Below are 23851 nucleotides of genomic sequence, written 5' to 3'. Positions count from 1 at the left end.
TCTTAAAAAAAAAAAAGTCAAATTACTGGAGGCAAGTTACTCATCACTCAGAGACCACTCAAATGGAGGATTCATAGAAAAAAATATATATATGTGTGCACTAAAACCTCGGTCAACTGCAGCAGAGTTGCACAAAGCCTGCAGCAGCAGCGGAACAGCCATGACCTGGCCTTCCTCAGGGCTTTCTGACCGCTGAGTGAGTCAGCACATCGCACCCTCTATACCCACCTCTCCACTCACTCAACTGCACCTGGCTCTAAAAATGGCCACTCTAATTCCTGCATCTCTACAGCTTTTTGGTTTCAGCACATACCAAAACCGAAGCTTTGCTTTGTGTTTCTTGTTGCAAGTTCTCAAGAAGAGACTTGACTTCTGCTTATCTTTTTAAACCAAACTACCTGAGACAAAGGTTTCTGGATAGAGTTGATGGCCACCCCGCCTGCCTTGGACCAGGTGTCCAATTAGCTGTGGCCATGGGTAGTGTGGCCCAATGCCTGCTGGGTAAGGTGAGTAGAAAGGCTGTGGGCATGGACAGTAATAATTGGCATCTCTAATCAAGCCCACTTAAATGTAATTTGAACTCTTGCCACTAAGAAAAATTAAACATGTTGTAAACATGGGCAACCCAATCCCCAAAGACCCTCTCTAATTATCTCAGGTTGGTGAAAGAGTTCACCTTCTGGTGCTTATGGGCACATGTGCCCTCCTCCACCTCAGGGTGCCCCTTCTTTGAGTCCCCAGGGCCCCATGCACCTGCCTTAAATAGTTTACAGTGAGCCAGACTACTCCACTCACTTGGGAGTCTATTAATTTTTTTTCTTCCCTTAACCACACTAAAGACTTTGCTTAGTAAAGCATTTTGAAGATGTAGAAAGTGACTGCTCAGTCTGCTTAGGATTTATATCCCAAACAGATGTGCCAAGAAGTCATAGGAATCAAACTGCTGTTATGTGAGTAGAATAATATATTAACTTGCCTTTTAGTAGTTTCGATTACACAGCTGTACAAATTGCAATGGAGTCTTCACAGCTAAAGATGCTTTTATCAAAAGCACATCACTCCTTCAGGGTAGAGGCTTTGGCATAGCAGGCACCCTGGGGGACACATGTTCATCCTTGTAGAATACTTCTCATTACTAGAGAAAAAACATCTAGGTAGTTGAGATATGGTAGTACTTGGCTCACCTTGAGGAATCCTCTGCCCTTTATCATAATAACTAGACTGAACATTGTGTCATGATGAAAATAAGAAAACCCTAAATAATAATACCATCATCTTATACTTTTGAATTTTCTCAGCCTCAGTTTCCTCTACTGTTAAACTGGAATACAGGGTGTGACTGTAAAATATGGTGAATGTTTACATTTTTGAAAATTCATTACAGTAAAAGACCCATTGCCATTAATCCCCCTCAAAATATCCTCCTCACTTTGAACACACTTATCCCATCCTTGTCACTTTCTGAGGCAGTTCTGGAGTCCTCTTCCAGGAGTGTGTTTAGTTGTGCTGTCCCAGCTGGCTCTGTCCTGAATCCATTCAAAGTGTTGACCTTTCGTGTTCAGTTTGACTTAGGGTAAGATGGATGAGGACACACTGTAATGTTTTTATGATATTTCCTTTGCACTGGATGGCACTTGGCAGCAGGATTCATAGTAATTTTTGGTTTTGGTTTTGGTACTGGGCATTGAACTCAGGACCTTGCACTTCCAAGGTAGGTGCGGTGCCACTGTGCTAAATCCCTGGCCCCATTCACTCTATTTTTATCACACTTCATAAATATACTCACAAAAGAGGACTTACAAAACTACCGCAGAAAGGAACAAGAATGATGGCATGTGTGTTTGAAGTGAGGGGGAATGTTCTGAGGGGGGGTTAATGGCAATGTGTCTTTTATAATATTTTTTAAAATATAAAGATTCACCATATACCATGATTGCCCTTTGTATTAGTCCCTGTCTTATGAGGTTGTTGGAGGAATTAAGGAGATAATGCTTGTCAGAAGCTTAGCAAGCTGCCAAATATAATAAGTGGTCAATAGATGTTAGTTACTATAACTATTATTAAATTTCATGTTTCCTTACTATTTTTCACCATGTTTTTCATTATAGTTACTCTTCTTAGCTGAAAAACAATGTGTGGGTGGTATAGTGGTAATTAGAGCCTCATTTTATAGTGCAAAAAATAGAAAAAACATTCTTGAAAAAGAAATGTTATTTACTGGGATAAGAGATTTTCCTGAGGCCACATGGACAGTAACACATATCCCTGACTTCTAGTTGAGTATTCCTTTTGCACAGAACTTCAATTCTGAGACAGGGACTTTAGGAAAGGGAGAAGCTTTAATACTATACTAAAGGAAAAACCCTTCACAACTTTCATCGAAGACTCTTACTCAACTAGAATTATTGTGTGGACATCTATTTCTGGCAGCCTTGAAAGCTAAAGGCCCATTAGTTATGATATGATTAAATCCTGGTTTGAATCACAACTAAAAATCACATTGTAAAGTGATTTTGGAGTCTCATGAAAAGGCTCAAAAAGAAGAACAAATGAGCTCCACAAGAACAGAAAGCAATGAGCAAGCACAAAAGGCAGAGCGGTAGCGGGGAGAGCCCGGGATGGGTCCTGGAACAAGGAGACTGAGCTGGCAGGTCTGTTTTGCAGTGTGGAATCACAGCTGAGCGACCCTGAGCCAGGTTCGCCAGCAATCAGAGCCGAGCCTCAGACCCCCACAGAATCAAATGCAAGCACTCTAGAGGAAAGCAGCTCTAGGTGGGGGTCCTTGGGTTTGCACAGATTAAATGCAACAAAAAATGAGTTTACAAAAAAAAAAAATCCAATACATAAGCCATCATGAGCTACAATACATAGAAACAACAAACCATAGATTTGTATCTATAAGAATTGAAGAATTAGAATTGGAATTGTCATATATAGATTATTAAATAATCTCTTATAAACCATTTAAAAAAATCAAATGTATAGGGGGCCGGGGATTTAGCTCAGTGGTTTCGCCACCGGCTGCGCAAGCGCAAGGACCCGAGTTCGATCCCCGGTACCAAAAAAAAAAAGATCAAATGTATAGGGCCGGGGATTTAGCTCACTGGCACCGCGCCTGCCTTGCAAACACAAGATCCTGAGTTTGATCCCTGGTACCCAAAAAAATCAAACGTATAATCAAATAAAGGGGAAAAAAATAAGGGATTGTTAAAATGACCAGAAAGATTAGCTAAAGGAACCAAATTAGAAACCAAGCCTGTGGTGCACACCTGTAATCCCAGTACTTCGGAGGCTGAGGCTGAGGCTTGAGAGTTCTAGGCCAGCCTGGGCTACAGAGCAAGACCCTATCTCAAAAATGAAATAAAATATGATAAAATAAAATAAAGTTTAAAAATAGAGGTTTTAGATCCAATAGATATAGACAGATATAGATTTTGATATTAGTAACTCTGGAATGTGTTTTAAGAAATGAATGAAGGGCCAAGGATTTAGCTTTGTGGCACAGCCACTGCCTGGCAAGCCCAAGGTCCCAAGTTCAATCCCTGGTACCAAAAATACAAAAAAACACACCCCAAAACAACAAAAAAACAACTAAAGATAGGATTAGTGGCATGGATGATGCATCTGAGGAGATGGAGGATCCAAAAGAGAGGACAAAAGACATGGAAGGCAGAAGAGTTGGTAACATATTAATCAGAGGTCCAGAAGAAATGTCAAGAATTTTCCTGAACTAGGGCCGGGGATTTAGCTCAGTGGCACAGTGCCTGCCTTGCAAGCGCAATGTCCTGAGCTCAATCCCTGGTACCGCAAAACAAACAAACAAAACATGTTTCATTTAAAAGAATTTTCCTGAACTGATTAAAGATGAACTCACAGAAAATAAAAGCCAGCATAGATCAAGCATGATAAAGAAAATGAAACTGCGCCAACACCAAAAGCCCCAGAGAAGGGCTGGGGATATGGCTCAGTGGTGGAGTATTTGCCAAGCAGTGTGAAGCCCTGGGCCTGATCACCATCACCAAAAAACCCCAAATCAAACCAAAACAGAACAAACAAAAAATTCCAGGGAAGGAATGCTTACAAAGAACAAGCAATAAACTTTCAGATTTTTTTAAAAGGCAAATACAATATAATTTATTAGCCCTTAAAACAACTCTATGTAGTACTTGCTATTATTTCCTTTACAGTAAGGAAACTGGCTAGGAGGGAAAGCTCATATTCCTACTGATACACAGTAACATAATGTAATCAAATGAGAAGCACAACATAAAAGCAGGTCCCAAAACTGCATCAGCCATATGCAACAAAATGGATGAATGTTAGCGACACATATGTATCCTATGGGCTGGGGATTTAGCTCAGCGGTTCCACCGCCTGCCTGCAAGCACAAGGTCCCGAGTTGGATCCCCAGTTCCAAACCAAAACAAAAAAAAAGAAAAGAAAAGAAAAACAACATACGTATCCTATAATACATATAATACTGAAAGAAACAAGAGGTAACAGAAAACTACAAAATAAAATTTTTATAGAGCTGGAGATGTAGCTCAGTGGCACCACACCTGCCTGGCAAGCGCAAGGTCCTGAGTTCAATGCCCGTTACAGAAAAAAAAAAAATTTATAGAGCTCACAAACTAATACAGTATGTTGCTTAGAAATATATGCACAGGGCCAGGGATTTAGCTGAGTAGTTTCGCCACCTGCTCCACAAGCCCAAGGACCCTAGTTCTATCCCTGGTAGCAAAAAAAAAAAAAATATATGCACACATGGGCCGGGGATTTAGCTCAGTGGTTCTGCCGCCTGCTTTGCAGGCACAAGGACCCAAGTTTGATTCCCCGGTAGCAAAAAAAAAAAAAAGTATATATATATGGACACATGATTAAATGACTTTCAAAAAGCTAGAGAGTGATACACATAAAATGCAGGGGAGTGGTTACCTCTTGGGAGGCGGTACAGAAGGATGGAACACATGGTACATTAAATTAAAGGCAAAATTAATGTTCCAATTCTCAGATTGGGTGGCAGGTAACAGGTACTCATTTGATTATTTTGTTTCAAATTAACACTGCACTCTTTTAAGCTTCAGGGATCTCTCAAAAGACTGTAAAACTCCTGTTACGGTTTGGATCTAGATGTCCCCTCAAAGCCTCATGTGGTCATAGGCTTGATCCAGTGTGTGTGAAGCTGGAATTGATTCATGATGCAGTGCTAGGCTCAAGGGCACTAGGATTGAGGCTGTGAATGCGACCTGCTAAATAGCCTGAATAAGATAAAAGGGGCAGGGAGACGCTGTTAACTCTCTTGTTGCCTTTGCCGCCTTGTGTGCACCATGTTGTTTCTGCTCTGTCACCCCTGTTGCCATCCCTGCCTTGGGGCTAGCTCATTATGGACTGGAACCTCTACAAACTGTAAGCCAAATAAACCCCTTCCCCTCTAACTTTGGGTGTCGAGTATTTTGTCTCAGCAATGAGAGAAAAGTAACTAACACACTTCCCAAGCTGTGTTTCTGAATTGTAATATGGCACCTATAACATAAAGTTACTTTCAGGATTGTAAAGAGCGTGTAACTAGAAGTATTGGCCCAGGCTGGGCGTGGTGGCACTCACCTGTAATCCCAGTGGTGGGAGGCTGAGGCAGGAGGATTGCCACAAGTATGAGGCTAGCCTGGACTACATAATGACTTCAAGGACAGCCTGAACTACATAGTAAGACCCTGTCTCAAAAAAAAAGTTTTAGCTCAGATTACAGATACTTTAGTATTGGTAGCAAGTGTGCAGTTATTGATCCTGGAAAAGAGATGATGTTTTTATATCTATGAGGCTAAAATGGATCTATTGTATCTACTTAGTTTTGCCTCAGTTCTTTCTATGAAAATAGTAAATTGACTCATTTAAATCATTGTGTAGACAAGAAGGTATCACCAGACTAAACATTCTCCTCTCATGGGCTTGCAGTAGTTACATGGACTCAGCCAGCATTCTTTCATACATGTCAAATGCTACATAAAAAATAGATAAATTGCCAGGGGCTAATTTTCAAATAGATTTTTTTTTTTGGTACCAGGGATTGAACTTGGGACCTTGCGCTTGTGAGGCAGGCAGTGGAACCACTGAGCTAAATCCCTGGCCCAGTTCACACAGTTCTAATAAGAAGTATGCTATTCACATTACTTGGAAGAATATTTTCAACTTCATATTCCAGATAAAACAAAATTCTATATTTAAAAATATTTCTGGGCAAACTACATTAGAAAAACTAGCTTAATTTTATGTATGATGTCATGTAGGTAACTAATGAAATAAATTGGCATTTTAAATTTTTTGGTTTTGGCATTAGGGTTATAAAATATACTGCAAACATGTACTAATGAAAATAAAAAAGGAGGGCAGGGGATTTAGCTCAGTGGTGCCGGCCCTGCCTTGCAAGAGCAAGGTCCCAAGTTCAATCCCCGGTACCAAAAATAAATAAATAAATAAATAAATAAAATAAGGACTATGAAATAAATTCACTTTCTCACTTCAGAAATTTTAGAAGCCAACTAGCTCAATTTTAAAGTAAATAAATACACCTGGGTTTCTATTATAGTAAGAGACATTTACTTAATAAACTGTATGTGGATGTATTTCTATGGGACTAAATTTAGATATTAATCAAGTTCTAATTGCTCTTTTTAGTCAATTTTATGCAAATATATTTACTGCTATTGAAATAATTTTCAGAATGTTTGGAAAGTGCCCAAACCAAAATCACTAATGAACAATTAGAAAGCAAAATCAAAATTGTTAGATATGTTCATATTACATTAAGAGGAAGAACTCTTTGAAATGACACTGTCTTATTTTTCAGTCCTTTTAATAAATTCAAAATTACTGGACCACTAAAGTGACTTATCCTATTCTCTGTATTTACCTCATACTTCAATAGTTTGTAATCATCACTAAAACATCCTTGAATTGGATTAGTTAGCTGGCACCAACATTGAATTTTACCTGTGTGTGTGTTTAATGAACACTCTCTGTCCCTAGTCAAAGTCCATAAACTTGATCTTCCCTAAGGATCACATGAAAAAATCAGCATCTCATACCCTCTTAGTATAGTATAGACTAGGAAGATATGAGGGGATGTAAGGAAGGGCAATATGGGGATGTTATATGCGTACACATATATACGCAATTTTGCTTCCGTGACAAAGGAAGATCAATCAGTTTTCATAGGAGTAAACTAGGTTAGTGGTTCATTAGGGTTAATGCGTTAGAGCTGGAAAACACTGGGCATAGCGGTGCATGGCTGTAATCCCAAGTACTCTGGGGAGCTGAGGATGGAGGACTGTGAGTTCAAGCCCATCCTGGCAACTTAGCAATTTAGGGAGACCCTGTCTCAAAATAAAAGCTAAAAATGGATTGAGAATGTAGCTCAATGCCGAGTCCTTGTGTCCAATCCCCAGTTCTGGAAAAAAAAAAAACGGAAGAAATGATTGAATGTTTTTGTATAATTTTTATTCCTCTGATTTGTAATAAAATTTGAAATTAGATATATAATTTTCTAGGAAGGAGGGAAGGATTTTAAGATAGATAATTAAGATAAGCTTTCAAAATGATTTTCTACTGTGTCTGTATTTACTAATATGCTTGGTCTCTCATGTATTGCCTATGAAACTCTCCTTTAGTAGTTTTTTGTTTTTAATTTTGGTTTTTTAAAATATATTTTTATCAGTGCCTATTAATTTGACAAGATATTGGGTTTCAATGAATATAATATATTTTGATCATATTCATCCTGTAACATCCTTCCTTAAACCTCTTTCCCTTCCTCTTGTCTGTTCACAGTCCTCCTACTTTCGTGTCATCTTTGTTAGAGTCTACATACTGGTGAGAACATACAGTACTTCAGTTTTGTTTTTTTTGAGACAAGGTCTCAATATGTAACCCTGCTGGCTTTGAATTTGCAATCTTCTTGCCTCAGCTTCTCAAGTCCTGGGAAGTTTTTAGTTATACAAGTGATATTCGTTAGTTTAAGTTACATTTGTGAAAAAAACAAGCCCAAACTTTCTACAAATTCCCAAATTCCACATATTTTCACCACCCAAAACACATAAATATTCCCAGTTCCAGACTGTAATACTATAATCTCTCTCTCTCTCTCTCTCTCTCTCTCTCTATCTCTCTGGTCTGCACTGTATTTCTTTGAGTATTTACTTTAAAAATTGTACCTAATAAATCTTTTTTAAAAGTACGTTTGTGAACACATAGTAGACTGACATTTGGAAGACATTTGTCCAGAGGCCTGCACAGTTCCTGAAACAACACACACCAGAAAAACTGTGACAACACCAACAAAACCAACTCCATAGCATAAAGTTTGGTCTTTGGAGAGATAAATCAACTTGGGCAGATGGGCAAAGAGAGGCAAAATACAAGAGAACCAAAGAAAGTTTCCTTCGACCCATTGCCACTTGCTGAAGCCTGGCTGCCTCCCTTCCTGAGAGAACACTTAAAAATATATAATAAATTCCTCTTTAGTTTTAAGCTACTTCAAGCTGGTTATTTGCACCAAGAATCCTAATACATATGTTTATGCCAAACTATCTAGTTTTATGTAATAATTTATTCCATTGCATTGACTCAGTGATTCTCAGCTTATTTATTTATTTTTGAGACATGATCTCACTATGGAGTTCAGCTGGCCTTGAACTCACTATGTAGCCCAGGCTGGCATCGACTTTGTGGCAACCCTCCTGCCTCAGCCTCCTGAGTGCTGCAAGTACAGGTGTGTGCCACCACCCCTGGTTTAATTTTTTAAATATTTTACTGAATGACATTAATATTTTACTGTTATGACACCAAGAATTCTTTATTTTTCCTTAAATTTTTTTATTGGTACCTTTTAGGTATACAATACGTTTACATTTATCATTGGGTGCTTGTACTTGTACATGATGAATGTTGGTCCTTATTTTTTCCCCATTACCTGTGCACCCTTCACCCCCTCCGCCCTTCCCTATTTACATAGACTTTGTTTTCATTTTTTTCTTTTCTCATAGTTTTTCCTTTCCCTTGTTTCCTTTCCCCTTCCCCTCCCACTTCCCCTACACCTTTGGACCTTTTCTTCCTATTTCAAATGATCAATTATTTGTTTTAATCATTTTAATCCTTATTTACACTTTCAGTTTCTCACACTAGAGAAACTATTCAGTATTTACACATGTGTGTCCTATTTATTTCACTTAAGAGTATGGCCTCAATATGCATCCATTTAGCTACAAATGTCTCTAGCTTTTCATTCTTTATGGCTGAGTAGTACTCCATTTTATAAAAAAACACATCTTCTTTATCCAGTTTCCAGTTGATGGGCACTTGGGCTGTTTCCAAGCTTTAGCTATTACAAACTGTGCTGCTATGAACATGGGTGCACATATATCGCTGTGGTATGATTCTTTTAATTCTCTGGGGAAGATACTCAGCAGGGGAATAGCTTGGTCCAATGGGACCTCAAAGAACTAGGGCTAGATCAATATCTCCATAGTGATCTCCACAGTGGTTGCACTCCCACCAATGATGGAGAAGGGTCACCAAGAATTCTTTTGTTAAAGAAATGTGTCTAGGGCTGAGGCTGCAGCTTAGTGGTAGAGCACTTGCCTAACTGCAGGAAGCCCTGGGTTCTATCCTCAATACTTAAAAAAAAAAAAAAGTACCTAAACCAACCTGAACCAGACTTTGCAATTCAAGATCTCAGTGAGGCAGACATGGTGGTGCACAATTGTAATCCCAGAACTATGGGAGGTTGAGGCAGGAGGATAGGAGGATTGCAAATTCAAGCCCAGCCTGGGAAATTTAGTGACCCTGTCTCACAATTTTTAAAAATTTAAAAGGGTTGCCGGGGATTTAGCTCAGTGGTTTCACCGCCTGCTGCGCAAGCGCAAGGACCCAAGGTCGATCCCCGGTACCAAAAAAAAAAAAGTAAAAGGGTTGGGGATGTAACTCCATGCAAAGGCCCTTGGTTCAATCACCAGTACCTCGTAACAAAACAAAACAAAAATCTCAGAGAGCATAGCAGGCAAGGAACATCTGTTTTCGAAGGCTGCCAATTCTTATTTAGGTGGTTCACAAGTTACACAGTGCAAGCAGATAGTTTTAGGTGATAAATGAAGAGTAAAGGCTTTCAAAGTACCAGTTCTCTGCAACATACGTAAATTTCTATCTTTTAAGCCTGGCGCTGAAAACAGGTGCTGAACTTTATGACTTCCTTCTCTCAAAGGACAAGATAAGAAGAAAAACATACAAAAGTCAGTGTTATCAGAAAGTGATTATTAGTTTTGCTAAAAACATGGAATTTGGGGGGCTTTGAATAAAAGCACTATTTTAAACCATTTTTGGCATGAATAAATATTCAAAAGACAGTACATGAACCTTTCTTGTCTTGAGCTCATATAAATACTCAGGACGCTACAGTATTATGTGTTTGTCATTGCAATTTTTCTTTTACCTGAAAAGTTTTTCTACCCAGATATCTTTTAGGAATCAGATTTATTTTTTTATTTCTGTTTAGAAATCAGACTTAACTGCAAAGCAATGTCAGCTTGGATTTTGCCCTATAAAATAAATCAATGGAGGCAACTCCTTTCCATTATAATGGCTCACTAATAGCTGAGTGGGCATCCTTTAATTCACCTGATATACAAGGGCCAGTTAAGTAGTAAAGCTAGGAATGAATTTCTCAACATATCTGGGTTTGGAAAGAGTTCCTTCAAGTGTGTACCTTTTGTAATTAGCATTTTAGCAACATCAGGATTGAAACCACACATACGGCTCAGGGTAGTCCACAAAGCAAGGATTGTGTCCACGGTTATTTTTGTTGTTTCCAGAGCTGGGCATTGAATCTGGGGCCTCCCACATGCTAGGCAAGCGCTCGGTGTGAATTGGAGAGTTGATTAGTAGTGTATGAAGTTGGATTAGTAACAGTATTGGGAGAGTGGGCTCAGAGAGAAGAGATCAAATATCATAGAAATAATGTACAGGCCTAGCAAAGGGGTAGAGCCCAAAGGTTAGGAAAACATGGGAAAGATGTGGAGGCGAGTATGCAGCATAATTCTGCTCATCTTGAAGTATTGTCACACCTAGGATGTGAAACTGGCAAGTTTCCTGTCTCTGGGAGGGGATTCTGTGGGGTTCACTCAGGAAATCAGGTCAGCAGTGAGGAGAGAGGAGCAGTATTGCTAGTAAGGAGCACGCTTTAGCTGCTTGTGCACTCACGGTATTGGTGAGGCGGGTGTGTGGATTGCAACCACCCATTCAGATGCATGGGGAACATGAATTTATTTTCCTGTAACCATTAGTTTCTCTTACACACTTCCATGCCATCAGGGGCATCAGTCCGAATGTTAGAAGGAAATAGGAAACACGGTTGGTGTTTCAGGCAGTAAGGGATTTAATATGGGGAATAAGATGTTTATAACTCTTCGGAGAGGGAGAGAAGAGCAAAGGTCAGACAAAACCATTAATAATCTGAGGAAGTAAGGAAGTTGCAGAAATTTTAAAAGCTCTCTCAGCTGCCTGCTTGGCCAGGCAGAGGGAATTCAGGAATACCCTGAGAAGCCACTTGCATAATTTCCCGTTGCTATTACAGCGGAGGTCTGTGTGTCTTTGATGCTGAAGGACCAATAATGGCTTCTGCTTCTCTTTCATCTTCCAAATCTCACCAGAATGCCTGTCATTGACTGCATTAACACGGCCAACAGGAGGATGGGCAAAGCAGTAGAAAGTAGCGGCTCTGCTTCCTGGGACTCCAATACCGCAAGCATTTTCAAGAACAGGGACGGTGTTAATACAACAGATAGGATCTGGCAGAGGGTAGAAGTTTCTTCTCAGTTAATCCAAAAATGTCTTGCTGTTTCTCCAGGTTACAAATGAGTCCTAGCCAAATAGTACAGTGACAGCATTGAGGCAGAGGGTGGAAGCAGGAGCGTATTCAGCTTCTATGGGACCCGAACTTTACGCAGTTGGGGAGGAAGAGTCCACTTTAAAAAAGAATACAAAGACTAAATACAAAATTGGGTACAACCAAGAGTTCTGGCACACACCTGTGATCCCAGCCCTTGGGAGGCTGAGGCATGAGGATCACCTCGAGTTTGAGGCCAGCCTGGGCTGCCTAGTGAGTTCAAGGCCAGACAAAAATATTTAGTGAAATCCTGTCCCCCCCCCCCAAAAATAGGTACAAATGTGAATTTTTATTTAGAATGAAAAAATAACTACAACAATCACATGAGATTTTTATCCATTTACTACCTGAGGTGTTTTTTAGCTTCACAGTTCTTTATTTTCCCAATATGTTTATATGTTCCATTTCTCTTCATTAACTGAATGATCAAATAACATAAAAGTCTATGCATTACTTTTTTTTCATTACTTTTATTTGAAATTTAATTTGGCTTCTTAATGAATCTCTGCTTCCATTCCTAAATTTATTTTTGTTACAATTTGCTTCATGTACTAGAAGAGTGTCTATTGATTTCATTGCTGATCTTTTATCACTTTGCTGCATGTTTTATTAGTTTTTCATACCTTTTCATTTTAATCTGAATTGTCTTTTATTTCTTTAAATAATACATTTAAGCCAGGCCCAGTGGCATGTACCTGTAGTTCTAGCTACTTAGGAGGCTGAGGCAGTAAAATAGGCTTGAGCCTAGGAGTTTGGGCAATATAGCAAATTCTGTCTCAAAAAAATAATAATAACAAGCAAGGACCCGAGTTCGATCCCTGGTACCAAAACAAACAAACAAACAAACAAACAAAAATAATAATAATAACAAGAGCGGCCCCATTTTATGTATGTCCAACTTAAAAGACTGTAACTTCTCACTTGTTTTACTGAAACATTTCAAAATGTCTTTCTCTTTCATTTATTAAAAAAAATTTTTTTTCAGTACCAGGAATTGAACTCAGGACCTTGGGCTTGCTAGGCAGGCATAATGCCACTGAGTTACATCCCCAGCCCTTTTCCTTGCCTTTAAAAATGATACATTTCAAATTTTCCTTAGCTGAGTCCTCAGAATGCCCACGGCCACTTCAGTGCCTCCAAACACAAGGGAAATGTGGTAGAAGAGAAGTCCAATAGGGAAGATACCACGGCCTTAGCTGCTGGTAGTTACACTACCTCCCCGGTACAAATTTAACACAAGGATATGACTATGACATGGGCAGCAGAGGCCCACAGATGTGACTGTCGCCCAGCAGGTAGTTCTGGTCTGATGCATCATAGGTCTCCTGTCTGACCTTTGGTCTGGTTCCTAAGTCACCACTTATTAGATAACATTCATTCTGTGCCACTCTCAGAGCCCAGTGGTCCCCACTCACCCCACTGGGACTCAGGTGCCGGAAGCTCTCTGGACCTTAGCTCCGGGGTTTGGCCCCAGAGGACCAAGGCAGGGCTGCCCTGTCCAGTCTATGGGACTCACCAGCCCGTCACTGTCTCTGCTCCCTTCTGACTTGGGAACACCTTTATCTCTTCTAGGGAGAGACTTCCTCCCTCCATGCCCTGAATTCTTTCCAGGTCAAGGCTTTTGAAACCTAAAAGCCTTTTTCTCTTTTCCTTCCTAGGCAATGAATGCTGTATCATCTAGCTATTCCAGTGGAGAAAAGGCTAAAGGAAGGAAAGGAAAAAATGAAAATAAACATAAAAGATTAAAGATGGGTATATAAGCTGGGCACAGGGACATGCATCTGTAGTTCTAGCTACTTGGGAGGCTGAGGCAGGAGGGTCACTTGAGCCCAGGAGTCTGAGTTCAGCCTGGGCAACATAGTGAGATTGTCTCAAAAAATTAAAAAAAAAAAAAAAAAAAAAAAAAAAAATATATATATATATATATATATATATATATATATTTGCCACACTAGTACCAGGTTCCTCCTCTCCTACTTGCCCTTCTTCCTCCTGCATGTTACCACATGGGAAGGGGGTAGGTCCTGGAGCATTATCCCTGCCTTTTCTCCTACATCCCAGTTGTGCTTCCTCTTCTGTCTGTCCCCGGCCATTGTCACTGCACTTGAACCCGCTGCTCATTCAGTGCCTAGGAGTCTCCAGCCAGAGCCCCTCCAATGAAATTACAGCCTCAGGGAGACTTTCCAAGGTACAATCAAGAAATCTTGTGACTATATCCACCAGGTTTATTGTAAAGGGACAACTGCTGCCGCCATTCTACTCTCTTCTCCTCATCTGCTCTCCCCTGGGCCTCTCTGTGACTTGCTCCATTGCCTCGGGCTCCACAGCCCCCACACCCAGACTGCCAGGTCACAGGAACTGAGTCTGGAGTCACCTGGATCATGGTGGCCGCTGGGAAGGCGAAGTCCAGCTGCAGCAGGGAAACAGGAGAAAGACAAGCTCTAGCAGCTGGGTCCAAACTGCAGTCCACTTCTTAAATTTGTTCTCTCTCTTTCTCTCTCTCTTTTTTTGTTTTTTTGGAATTTGTTCCCTTTTTAATGACAAGGAATTGTCTCTGGATGCATATAAAATATATAATATAGTTGATGTGTGTAACAAAACTTCCTTTTAAAATAAAAAGGAGAAAAAAAGACTAGCCATAGGTTGGACACAGTTGCAACGAGAGAGAGGGAGGGAGAGAGAGGGAGGAAGGAGCATTTGTTCTGTAGACATCTCTGCACAGTGAGGTCCTGGGTGGCCCCTTTGTTCTCCAGGACAGTTCGCTTTGTCACCCTGCCATGGCTCCTCACTCACCTTCTTTGCCTCTCATGTGTGTCTCCCAAGATCCACCCTGCCACGCCACACTCTCTTACCGGAAGCCCCTACCCGTCTTGTCTTCTAACCTGAAATCTTTACCCCTCTTACTCAACCTCCAAGCTCCAGCTCAAAGGCCACGTCATCCCGAAACTTTCTGCAGCCCCCTGTCCCTCCTTCATCCAGGCCTTCACCATTCTTTCAGCTTAACTCTGCCCTGCCCCTGAATTTCGGGAACATTTCACTTATCCTTCTTTTATAGCACAGGCCGCCTTGAGACTGGTAATATCCATGAGGCCCATACCTCAGTGCCCTTGCTGGAGGTTGCTGATCACCAGGACTCTGAGCAGGACTCCTGTCTGTCCCCGGGATGCTGAGCGCAGCACCTGGTACCCAGCAGGTGCTCGGTGGTGTTCCAGGAGCCCGGGGCTCTGGGTGTGCTGCTTTGGGAAACTCCCTCTGTGTTCCTCTTTCCCTCCAGGATGTTTAGATGTTTATCTCCCACCTCCACTGCCCTGCAGGCTCCTAGCTAACCCCGGCCCCTCTCGGCAGCTGCTGACCACCCTGTCCCCCTCTTGCTCTCCCTGATGTTTACATCCCCAGCTCTGCCGGCCCAGGCTGCCCTGGAGGCTCACGCTCACCGAGTTTCACCTGTTCAGCAGTGACAGGCAGCAAGGCCTCAGAGTTCAGCTGGCTCAGTCTTCCCCAAGCCCTTGGAGGGCTCATCTTGGCACTGAGCCCAACATTAATAATACGGTGAAGAGGGGAGACAAGAGTAGCACCTGCCTTGTAATCATGGTACATTAGCCTTTTTATGTAAGTAGTTTTTTTTGTGGTAGGCAAGATCTAACTTGTTGTAGATATAAATCCATTTAATGATAAGCTGGGTTCTATTGTAACTTATATTTACCCTTTTGCTGATCTGAAAATATTAAACTTGAAAGAAGAAAACATGCCTATGAGGATTGAATACTCTGGATTTTTCTAGTCAGTGCCTACACACACACACACACACACACACACACACACACACACACACACACACACACACACACGCTCTTTAAGAGGAATTTTCTTTGACCATGACTCTGCTACAATTAAAGAGGTGTATCTGCCACATTTGACCTATGAGACTCAGGCTTAGAGTTCTGCTGTCTGCTTTCAGCCCTACAGCAAGTAATTCAATCTGGCTAGACCACTTTGTATAGTAAATGATTTTAGCACTTTCTTTGAACTCTCATCTTTCAGATTTTTACACATGACACCCGAATTTCCCTTCTGGGAAGAAAATTTCCATTAAATAGTGTAATGTATGGTGAGCAATCACAACGAAAACCAACATAACTGTAGCAGATGCTTCTAGTTGGTTACCCCTCCTTTATAGCCTCCCTTTCCCTACATTAGAATGGGCCTATCACTGAAGGGTCAATGCGGTAGATGAAAGACTAACTTCCCTGAAGAACTATATGGCCTCACCACAAAATTCTGAATGATTAGATAAAAGCTGAAATATTATTAAGGACTTGAGGACAGATTCTTTAGAAGTGAACTTAATCAGCTGGGAAGTGCAATTTTTTTTTTTTTTTTTTTTTTTGCGGTATCACGGATTGAATTCAGGACCTGCGCTTGTCAGGCAGGTGAGCTAACTCCCTAGCCTGGAAGTGCCATATTTTTACCTTCTCCTCTTTTTCTTTTTTCTGTCTGGAATGTGGGTGTGATGGCTGGATTTCAAAAGCCATCTTGACTGCTGCTAGCGGTGCCCTAGAAGAGTTGATCTGTAACATAGAAGGAATGTGGGTCTCTGATAACTACAAAGATACCAGACCAGCTCTAAATAGCTACACATGAAAGATAAATGAGTTACCTTATTTAAGCCATTGTTCCTTTAAACTTTCAATTATGTGCAGCTGAATCTCATCATAACTGACAACCCTAGTTACACATTTTCTTGAGTTTTAAATGGACACATTAGGATTCAGTTAAGAATCTTTCTTCCTCTCAAATACATTATTAAATGACTACAAGCCTATTTTAATTTTTTTTTTTTTGTACAGGGGATCGAACTTGGGTCCTTCCGCTTGCAAGGCAGGCGGCGGAACCACTGAGCTAAATCCCTGGCCCCCTATTTTAATTTTTAAATCATATCCTTTTTCTTTGGGATCCAGTGAGTATAAAGAAGCATGAGGAAGTTTCCGGGATGCTGATCAATTTTGTTTCTTGATTAGTTGTGTTCAGTTTTGAAAATGTATTGAGTGGTACTTGAGGTAAACATATTTCTCTGTATATATTTTATCATAAAAAGGGTTTAAAATAGAACCACTGTACTCCCTTTTTTTGTTTTGAGATAGGGTCTGGCTATGTAATCCAGGCTGGCCTCGAACTCCCCACCTTCCTGCCTCAGCCCCCTCCCCCCCAGTGGTGGGTTTCCCACCTGTGCCACCACAGCTAGCTAAAGTTGTCTTTTTGTGTGGAATCACTAGCCAGTTTAGTTAGGATTAGCAGTTTTAAAAGATGAACTGTGATGATTAAATAATAAATGAAATAACAAACGTTAATTTTTCAGTTTTAACCTACTTAATTACACAGCCCATGAATATTTTTGGAGACCCTACTATGCCCCAAGCTCTGAGGGTCAAGGAAATTGACTGCATTCCTCCCACTAGACTGTAACCTTCATGGGGACAGAGACAAAATCTGTTTTGTTCATGTTATACACACAGTTGTCCCACACGGTGCCAGGCCTGGTTTTTAATGGAACAAATGACTGAATGAATAGATTATAGGTTAAATAACCTCTTGTGGACTACTAGAAAAATGTATTTCAAGTTTGAAACAACTGACTTACAAGAGATCTTTTGGAATTCATTTGTAAATTAGGGGCAATCTAGGGCTCTTCAGCATCGACATTAAACTACAAGTACAATTTTAGTCAATTCTCTTAAAGCTTCAGAAATTATGCAGTCGAAAACATAAGAGGGTGAAAATCATAATGCAATTATCACAAGAAACCATCAAAAGCCCTTAACCACACTGGTTAAAAGGAGTGGAACAGATTAACTTCTTGATATCATAATGAAAATGCAAACACTATGACTAACACATCCCATATCAAAATAGAACATTTTCATTGCATGGCAGAAAAGAAAAGATGTCTGTGTTTTAAGCAATCAAAGAACAAAATTGAAAATGCAAGCAACTGGAAAATGGCAGTCCATAGAAATTCTCTGTTAAAATACAGTAAGTGTATGACTATAAATTTTCCATGTAATTTAAAATAGTCTCCTTAGTGGTTTAAAAAAATTATCTAGATTCAAAAAGAAAGCAATATCGGTTTGACAGCCATTGTCGGGGACCTGTTTGGGGGAGGTGCAGGCTTAGATATGACCCTGTTGCAACAGGCTCCGGACAAAGGGCTGGTAGGGATGGCCTTTTGGGTCTAAAGCTTGAGTCACAGCTGATTGGACAACTAAGCTGAACCAGTGAGAACCTTGATCCCAGGAATGTGAGTCGGTCCATACTGCTGTAAGCATTAGTGGGCTCCAGAATTTGAAGGTCACCTAGAGCTGAGGATGATGTTGGCACCATGACTAACCCAAGTTTCACAAAGGCCAAAACGATGAGGAAACAGCAAAGGCTGAGGGGCCACTTGAAAGAAAGCAAAAGGGAAAGTATGCACAAAGAAGGGGAGAGGCCAGAGAGGAGAGGATGGCTGGAGGGCAGGGCAGGGCAGGGAGTTCTGTTTCTGAATTTTCAGTTCCCATGACCTTGGACTGACTTTGTTTCTTGCTTTAAAGATCTTTGAAGAAATTAGCTGGCCATTTCTTCACCGCGTACCTTTTGTCAGACACTGACTGTTCTTTGCAATACAGATGCAATAGTAAATAAAAGGAAAAAAGTCGAGAATGTATTGAAGTCAAGAGGGATAATCACAACGAATATGTAAGCAAATAATTACAATGAAGTGCCGTGAATGCAGCGGTAGAGATCAGTGCAGTGTGTGAAGGAAGAGCATCTTATCTTTATGGTGAAATTCACTCCACATTTTATCTGAAATAGTTTAAGTGGATTTTGTATGTTTCAATCAAAAGAACCTCTTCTTAAACACTTGATTTGAATATATATATAATTTTTTTCTTTTTTGGTAGTGGGGCTTGAACTCAGGACCCTGTGCTTTTGAGGCAGGCGGTGGAACCACTGAGCTAAATCCCCAGCCCTATATATGTATTTTTTGAGACAGGGTCTTGCCAGGTCAGCCTGGCCTTGAGCTCACTGTGATCCTCCTACCTCAGCCTCCCCAGTGCTGGCATCACAGGCCTGCACCACCACACCCAGCGAATATATACATTTAAATATGCACATGTTACTTCTCCTTGCCTCTTCCCTGGAGTGGTTTAAAAAACAAATAGTTTCCCTAGGTTAGAATTTAGCTTCTGCCATTCATTAACACATGACTTGGCCCAGATTACAAAACCTCTGGGTGGATCCATTTTTTCTTTATTCTCTTGGGATTGCTGTGAGGACTCCATGGGTAATTTATATGCACAGCTTTGGATATCTATCTGACATTTGATAAGTTCTCAACAATGGTTAGTTGCCATTTTGATTATTGTTGTGGTGGTGGTTGTTATGGTAATCTGTGTCTGTTGCAATTTGAAAAAAAAAATGTGGGCTGGAAAAGTTTGGGTAGTGTTCTTGTATGGGATTGCCATGTTCAAGTTCTGGTCCTTGGCTTTGTTCAACTAAATTTTGTTAGTGTACATAGAAACGAACTCACATAAGCCACACTGGCATACATATGCCAGTTATTTATCAAAATCAATTTTATCGTCAAATAGAATTTCTGGTGAAGGTACAGGCTCTACTGACTCAACTCTGCTGCTATCACAGACCTCTCCATTAGCATATTTTCTTTACAAGGACAGTAAAATATTATCTTTCCTTAGTAGTAACCTTATTCCTGGCCCGCTCCCTGAGGGTACTCACAGACTACCTTGATTGGATTTCGGGTGTGCCAAACCCTTATTTTAGCTGGAGATTTCTTAGACCTGCCACTCTCACTGATGGATGATTTCATCCATTGTCTTTTGAACCTTTTCTAATTTTATTTCTCACAGGGAAACCTTGACTTCAGCTTTAGGGGTGCAGTTATCCCTAATATGAAAAATCATGTCAACCATTTTAAAAATAACTCTGTTCAATTTAAAATTACTCTGTGCTTTCAGCCATGATAAAATGAACTAATATTCCTTGAGTCTAAAATCATCTTCTTGGAATCCTTGCTATTTAGATAACTCCAGAGGGGCAAACGCTTAAAGCATTGACTCAGCCACGTGAGAGAGAGTGCTCGGCACTTAAGTACGCTTTAATAGCTATCACTCTACAGAACAGATGTTTGTCTGTTTCGTGGGCATCATAAATATTAAGAACGATGCTATATGGTTTGGAAAGCATTTCCCATTAATTGTTAATGCTCACGGTGTGGGTAAGAGAGGGAAGTTCCTTGGGGGAAAATCAAGATACATTTTTATGCCTGTATTTATTTATGTTACTGTATTTCAATTTCAGGGCTGAAGCTGGAGAGAATTAGTCTCTGATTTCTGGAATCTCATCTGAAACTTCTAATTAATGTAATGCCTGAGTGTCCCTTGTTCCTTATCGCTCCATGTTGAGATATGTACTGTGTAACTGTAGTCAGACGTTGGAAGAAGAAAGCCAGAGGTGAATTCAAAAACAAGTTCACCTCTTCCTGGAGGAGGGACGTGGACTTAGTCTTTCTGAATTTAGTTATTTAACCTATAAAATGAAGGCTAGTGGCACCTGGCTCATAGGGTGGCTATGATAACTCAATAAGAAATATATAGAGAGAGATTTAAGGTCAGTGCCTGGAGGGCAGTCTTCAAGTTAGAAATGGTGTTTGGTGTGGGCTATGACTCAAAAAATGGCCAGTTTGTTCTTAAATTCTTTGAATTTTTGGCAAGATGGCTCAGGTTTCTTTTTATTTATTTATTTATTTTCAGAACCAGGGATCAAACTCAAGACCTTGAGATTGCCAGGCAGGCGTGGTGCCACTGAGCTACATCCCTGGCCCTGGCTGAGGTTTCTGACGCTCACCTTGAAGGCTCTGCCCACCGAGACTTCAGATGCTTTGCTGGTGTCCCACATGCAGGCCTGGGGCCCTCTGATTTCTCCCTGATGCCCACTGAGGGTGCACCGGGCAGCACGAAGTGTGGGCTCTGAAGCAGCAGTGGAACAAGCTCATGGTCTAGTGGGGAGCACAGACGTGGGGACAACTGCAACGTCATGGTCAGTATTATAAAGGTTGGGAACACTCAGTTCTGGGAAGGTGAGATGTGTTAATAAGCCAGGTGTGGTGGCACCTGCTTGTCATCCCAGCACTCAGAAGGCTGAGGAAGGAGGATCACCGAAAATTCAAGACCAGCCTGGGCTACATAGTGAGTTCAAGACCACCCTGAACTACATAGTGAGACCCTGTCCTACCCTGCCCCCCCCCAAAAAAAGAAAGAGGAAACCTAGCACCTGTCCCAGGATACATATGGGATGCCACAAAAACCAGAAATTGCTACTTAACTCAGCTTTCTGAACAAAACTTATCTTCCCAGTGAAATGTAAGGGGGTTCTGCTTGCATCCAAGAAGACAATTCTTTCAGATGGAAATTACCCCCCAAAACAAAACCTGTTCTCTCCAGCTGACCTATGTCTGTTGATTAGTTGCCATGAGCAGCTGCGGATGAAGTCAACTGAAATTCTGAAATCAAATCATGCATAGCACCAAGCTGTTTTTTCTGGAATGAATTTTAAACTGTTGCACAAAGTCTAAATTTTAAATCCTTTGGTATATCTTCCAAATAGTCTGATTCAGTAAATTGCAAAAGAAAATAGAAATGAGAACAAGAATTACAGAAAAAATGAGGTTTCTTTTTAAAAGAACCTTGACACTACCTCAGCCAGGGAGATTGGTTGAACCCTTCTTTTTAAATCTAGTCATAAAAATACTTTCTCCCTAATCCCACCTAAAAATGTTGAACAAATATTCATATATTCTAAGTGTTTAGTTTTAAGGAGGCATCCATGCAATCATTACCCTGCTTGTATGGCTTTCTTTTCTTTTCTTTTTTCTTTTTTTTTATACTAACTTTTCATTGTTTCTTCTCATAACTACTCTCAATTCTGGCACCTAGATTCACTTTATAAATTTTTTTTGTATATCCTTTTATTGGTACATTTTAGGTGTACAATATAATGACATTCATCATTGGGGATATGCACCTTTACATACTCTCTTGGTTCATATTTTTCCCCCTTCCCCTGCCCTCCCTTCAACCCCTCCATCCCTCCCTATTTACAAAGACTTTGTTTCCTTTTTTTCATTTTCTCATATTAATTCCATTCCCTTTTTTTTTCTTTGTATTTGATTTTTCTAAATTGCCTGGCTGACCTTAAACTCAAGATCTGCCTGCCTCAGCCTCCTGAGTGCTGGGATGACAGGTGTGCGCCACTGTGCCTACCTTCCTTTCATGTCTTGCTTCTTCCCTGGAAGTGGAGAGGAAAGGGCATCAGAAAGGAGGTGACTTGTGGCCATCTTCAGGGATGACTCTGAGTTTCCAGCCTGGTGAAATGGGCAGAATCAGAAGCAGCCATTCCAATGAGAGAAAAGAGCACATGTGGGCATGTGGCCGTGGTGAACTCAGAGGACTGGAATACATTTACTTCTCTTCTCCCTCTTCCCAGACAAGCTTCTAATGGGATTTGCCTCCACTCACTGTCTTTTTCCTCGTTCTCCACTCATTCTTCGATTTCCTGCAACCTGGCACCCCACACAGGTCTCCGGTCGCGGTCACCAAGGACCTGCTTGTTTATAGAGGCGCTGGGCATTGCTCAGAACTTTACGTAACTGGTTTTTCTGCACTGTGGTTACTTGCTCTTCTGTGATGCTGTCTTCCCTTGGCTCCTTGGACTCATGCTCTGCTTTCTTTCTGTCACCCTTCTCACCCCTCCTAAGCCCTCCCTCCTTGACTCGAGTCTCCCGGGTCTGTCTCTCCTCACCCACACCTGCACGCACTGGCTATCTTATATTGTCCTCTACTCCCTTTAAACAAACGCCTGGTAAATTTATACTCCCCAGCCTAGATTCCTCTCCTGAGAGCCTGCATTCATCTAGCTTCTGGATGCCTAGGCATCCAGAATGCGGAATACCACTTCTGCTCAAATTCTGTTTCTCCTCAAGCAGGGTGAGGTGTATGCACCTGTAGTTTCAGCACACTGAAGGCTGAGGAAGGAAGACAGCTTGAGCCCAAGAGTTCAAGACCAGCCTGGGGAACACAGCAGGACCCTATTTCAAAAACCAAATGGTGCATGCCTATAATCCCAGCTACTCAGGTGGCTGAGGCTGGAAGATCATTACGTTTGAGCCCACCCTGGACAATTTAGCCAGACCCTATCTCAAAAAGAGAAAAAAATCTGTTTCTCCTCGAGTATTACATGGCTCATTAAATGGCCTTCCCATGAACTAGTTGACCATGCCAGAAACCTGGGAGTCCTCCAAGGGGGCTTTTTTGTTCTCTCCTCCACACCCCAGCCTGATCATTTTAAGCAAATATTGGCTGGTGATTTAGCTCAGTGGTTTCACTGCCTGCTGCACAAGTGCAAAAACCCGAGTTTGAGTCCCGGTACCAAAAAAAAAAAAATGCACATTTTAAGCAAATAAGAAGTTTTGTCATTTTTTTGTTTTGTGGAGAGAAAACATTTTTAATATCTATTGTTATGTTATATGAAAACCTACAAATAATGGATTTGTACAGAACAAAACCCTCAAATAGGGCCGGGGATTTAGTGATTCAGTGGTTCCGCCCCCTGCCTCGCAAGCGCCAAGAACCCAAGTTCGATCCCCCTGTAATGTCTGTGCCTGAGAAATCACAGAAGTAGGGGAAAGGGACGATGAAGGAGGTCCTTTGGGATGATAGGTCAGGCTTTCCCAGAGAACCCTACTGTGCCCAACTCCCTGAGGGCACAGATGCTGTGGCCCCAAGAGGCCAAGCGGCTTGGCCAAACCTTCCTTAGTGAAGGAGCAAAGACCGGTACCTACGACTCCTTCTGCAAATGCTTTTT

At 41.1% G+C, this 23851-nt stretch overlaps 1 protein-coding gene across 2 annotated transcripts in view; it reads right to left on the bottom strand.

The window, feature by feature from the left end:
• LOC110346858 (uncharacterized) overlaps positions 1-23851 on the bottom strand; it is a 137009-nt gene that overhangs the window by 38945 nt on the left and 74213 nt on the right. For both annotated transcript variants that reach the window (XM_087191869.1, XM_087191870.1), the window contains exon 5: positions 22252-22352. In XM_087191869.1, the coding sequence (XP_087047995.1) occupies positions 22252-22352 (101 nt within the window). The remainder of the gene's footprint in view (positions 1-22251; positions 22353-23851) is intronic.

This window comes from Heterocephalus glaber, unplaced genomic scaffold (assembly GCF_053883595.1).
Source record: "Heterocephalus glaber isolate CG9 unplaced genomic scaffold, H.glaber_assembly_v1.0 deba00001564, whole genome shotgun sequence".
Classification (NCBI taxonomy): Eukaryota; Metazoa; Chordata; class Mammalia; order Rodentia; family Bathyergidae; genus Heterocephalus; species Heterocephalus glaber.
The sequence above is the reverse complement of the archived record's forward strand: the minus strand, read 5'-3'. Positions and strand labels throughout refer to the sequence as shown.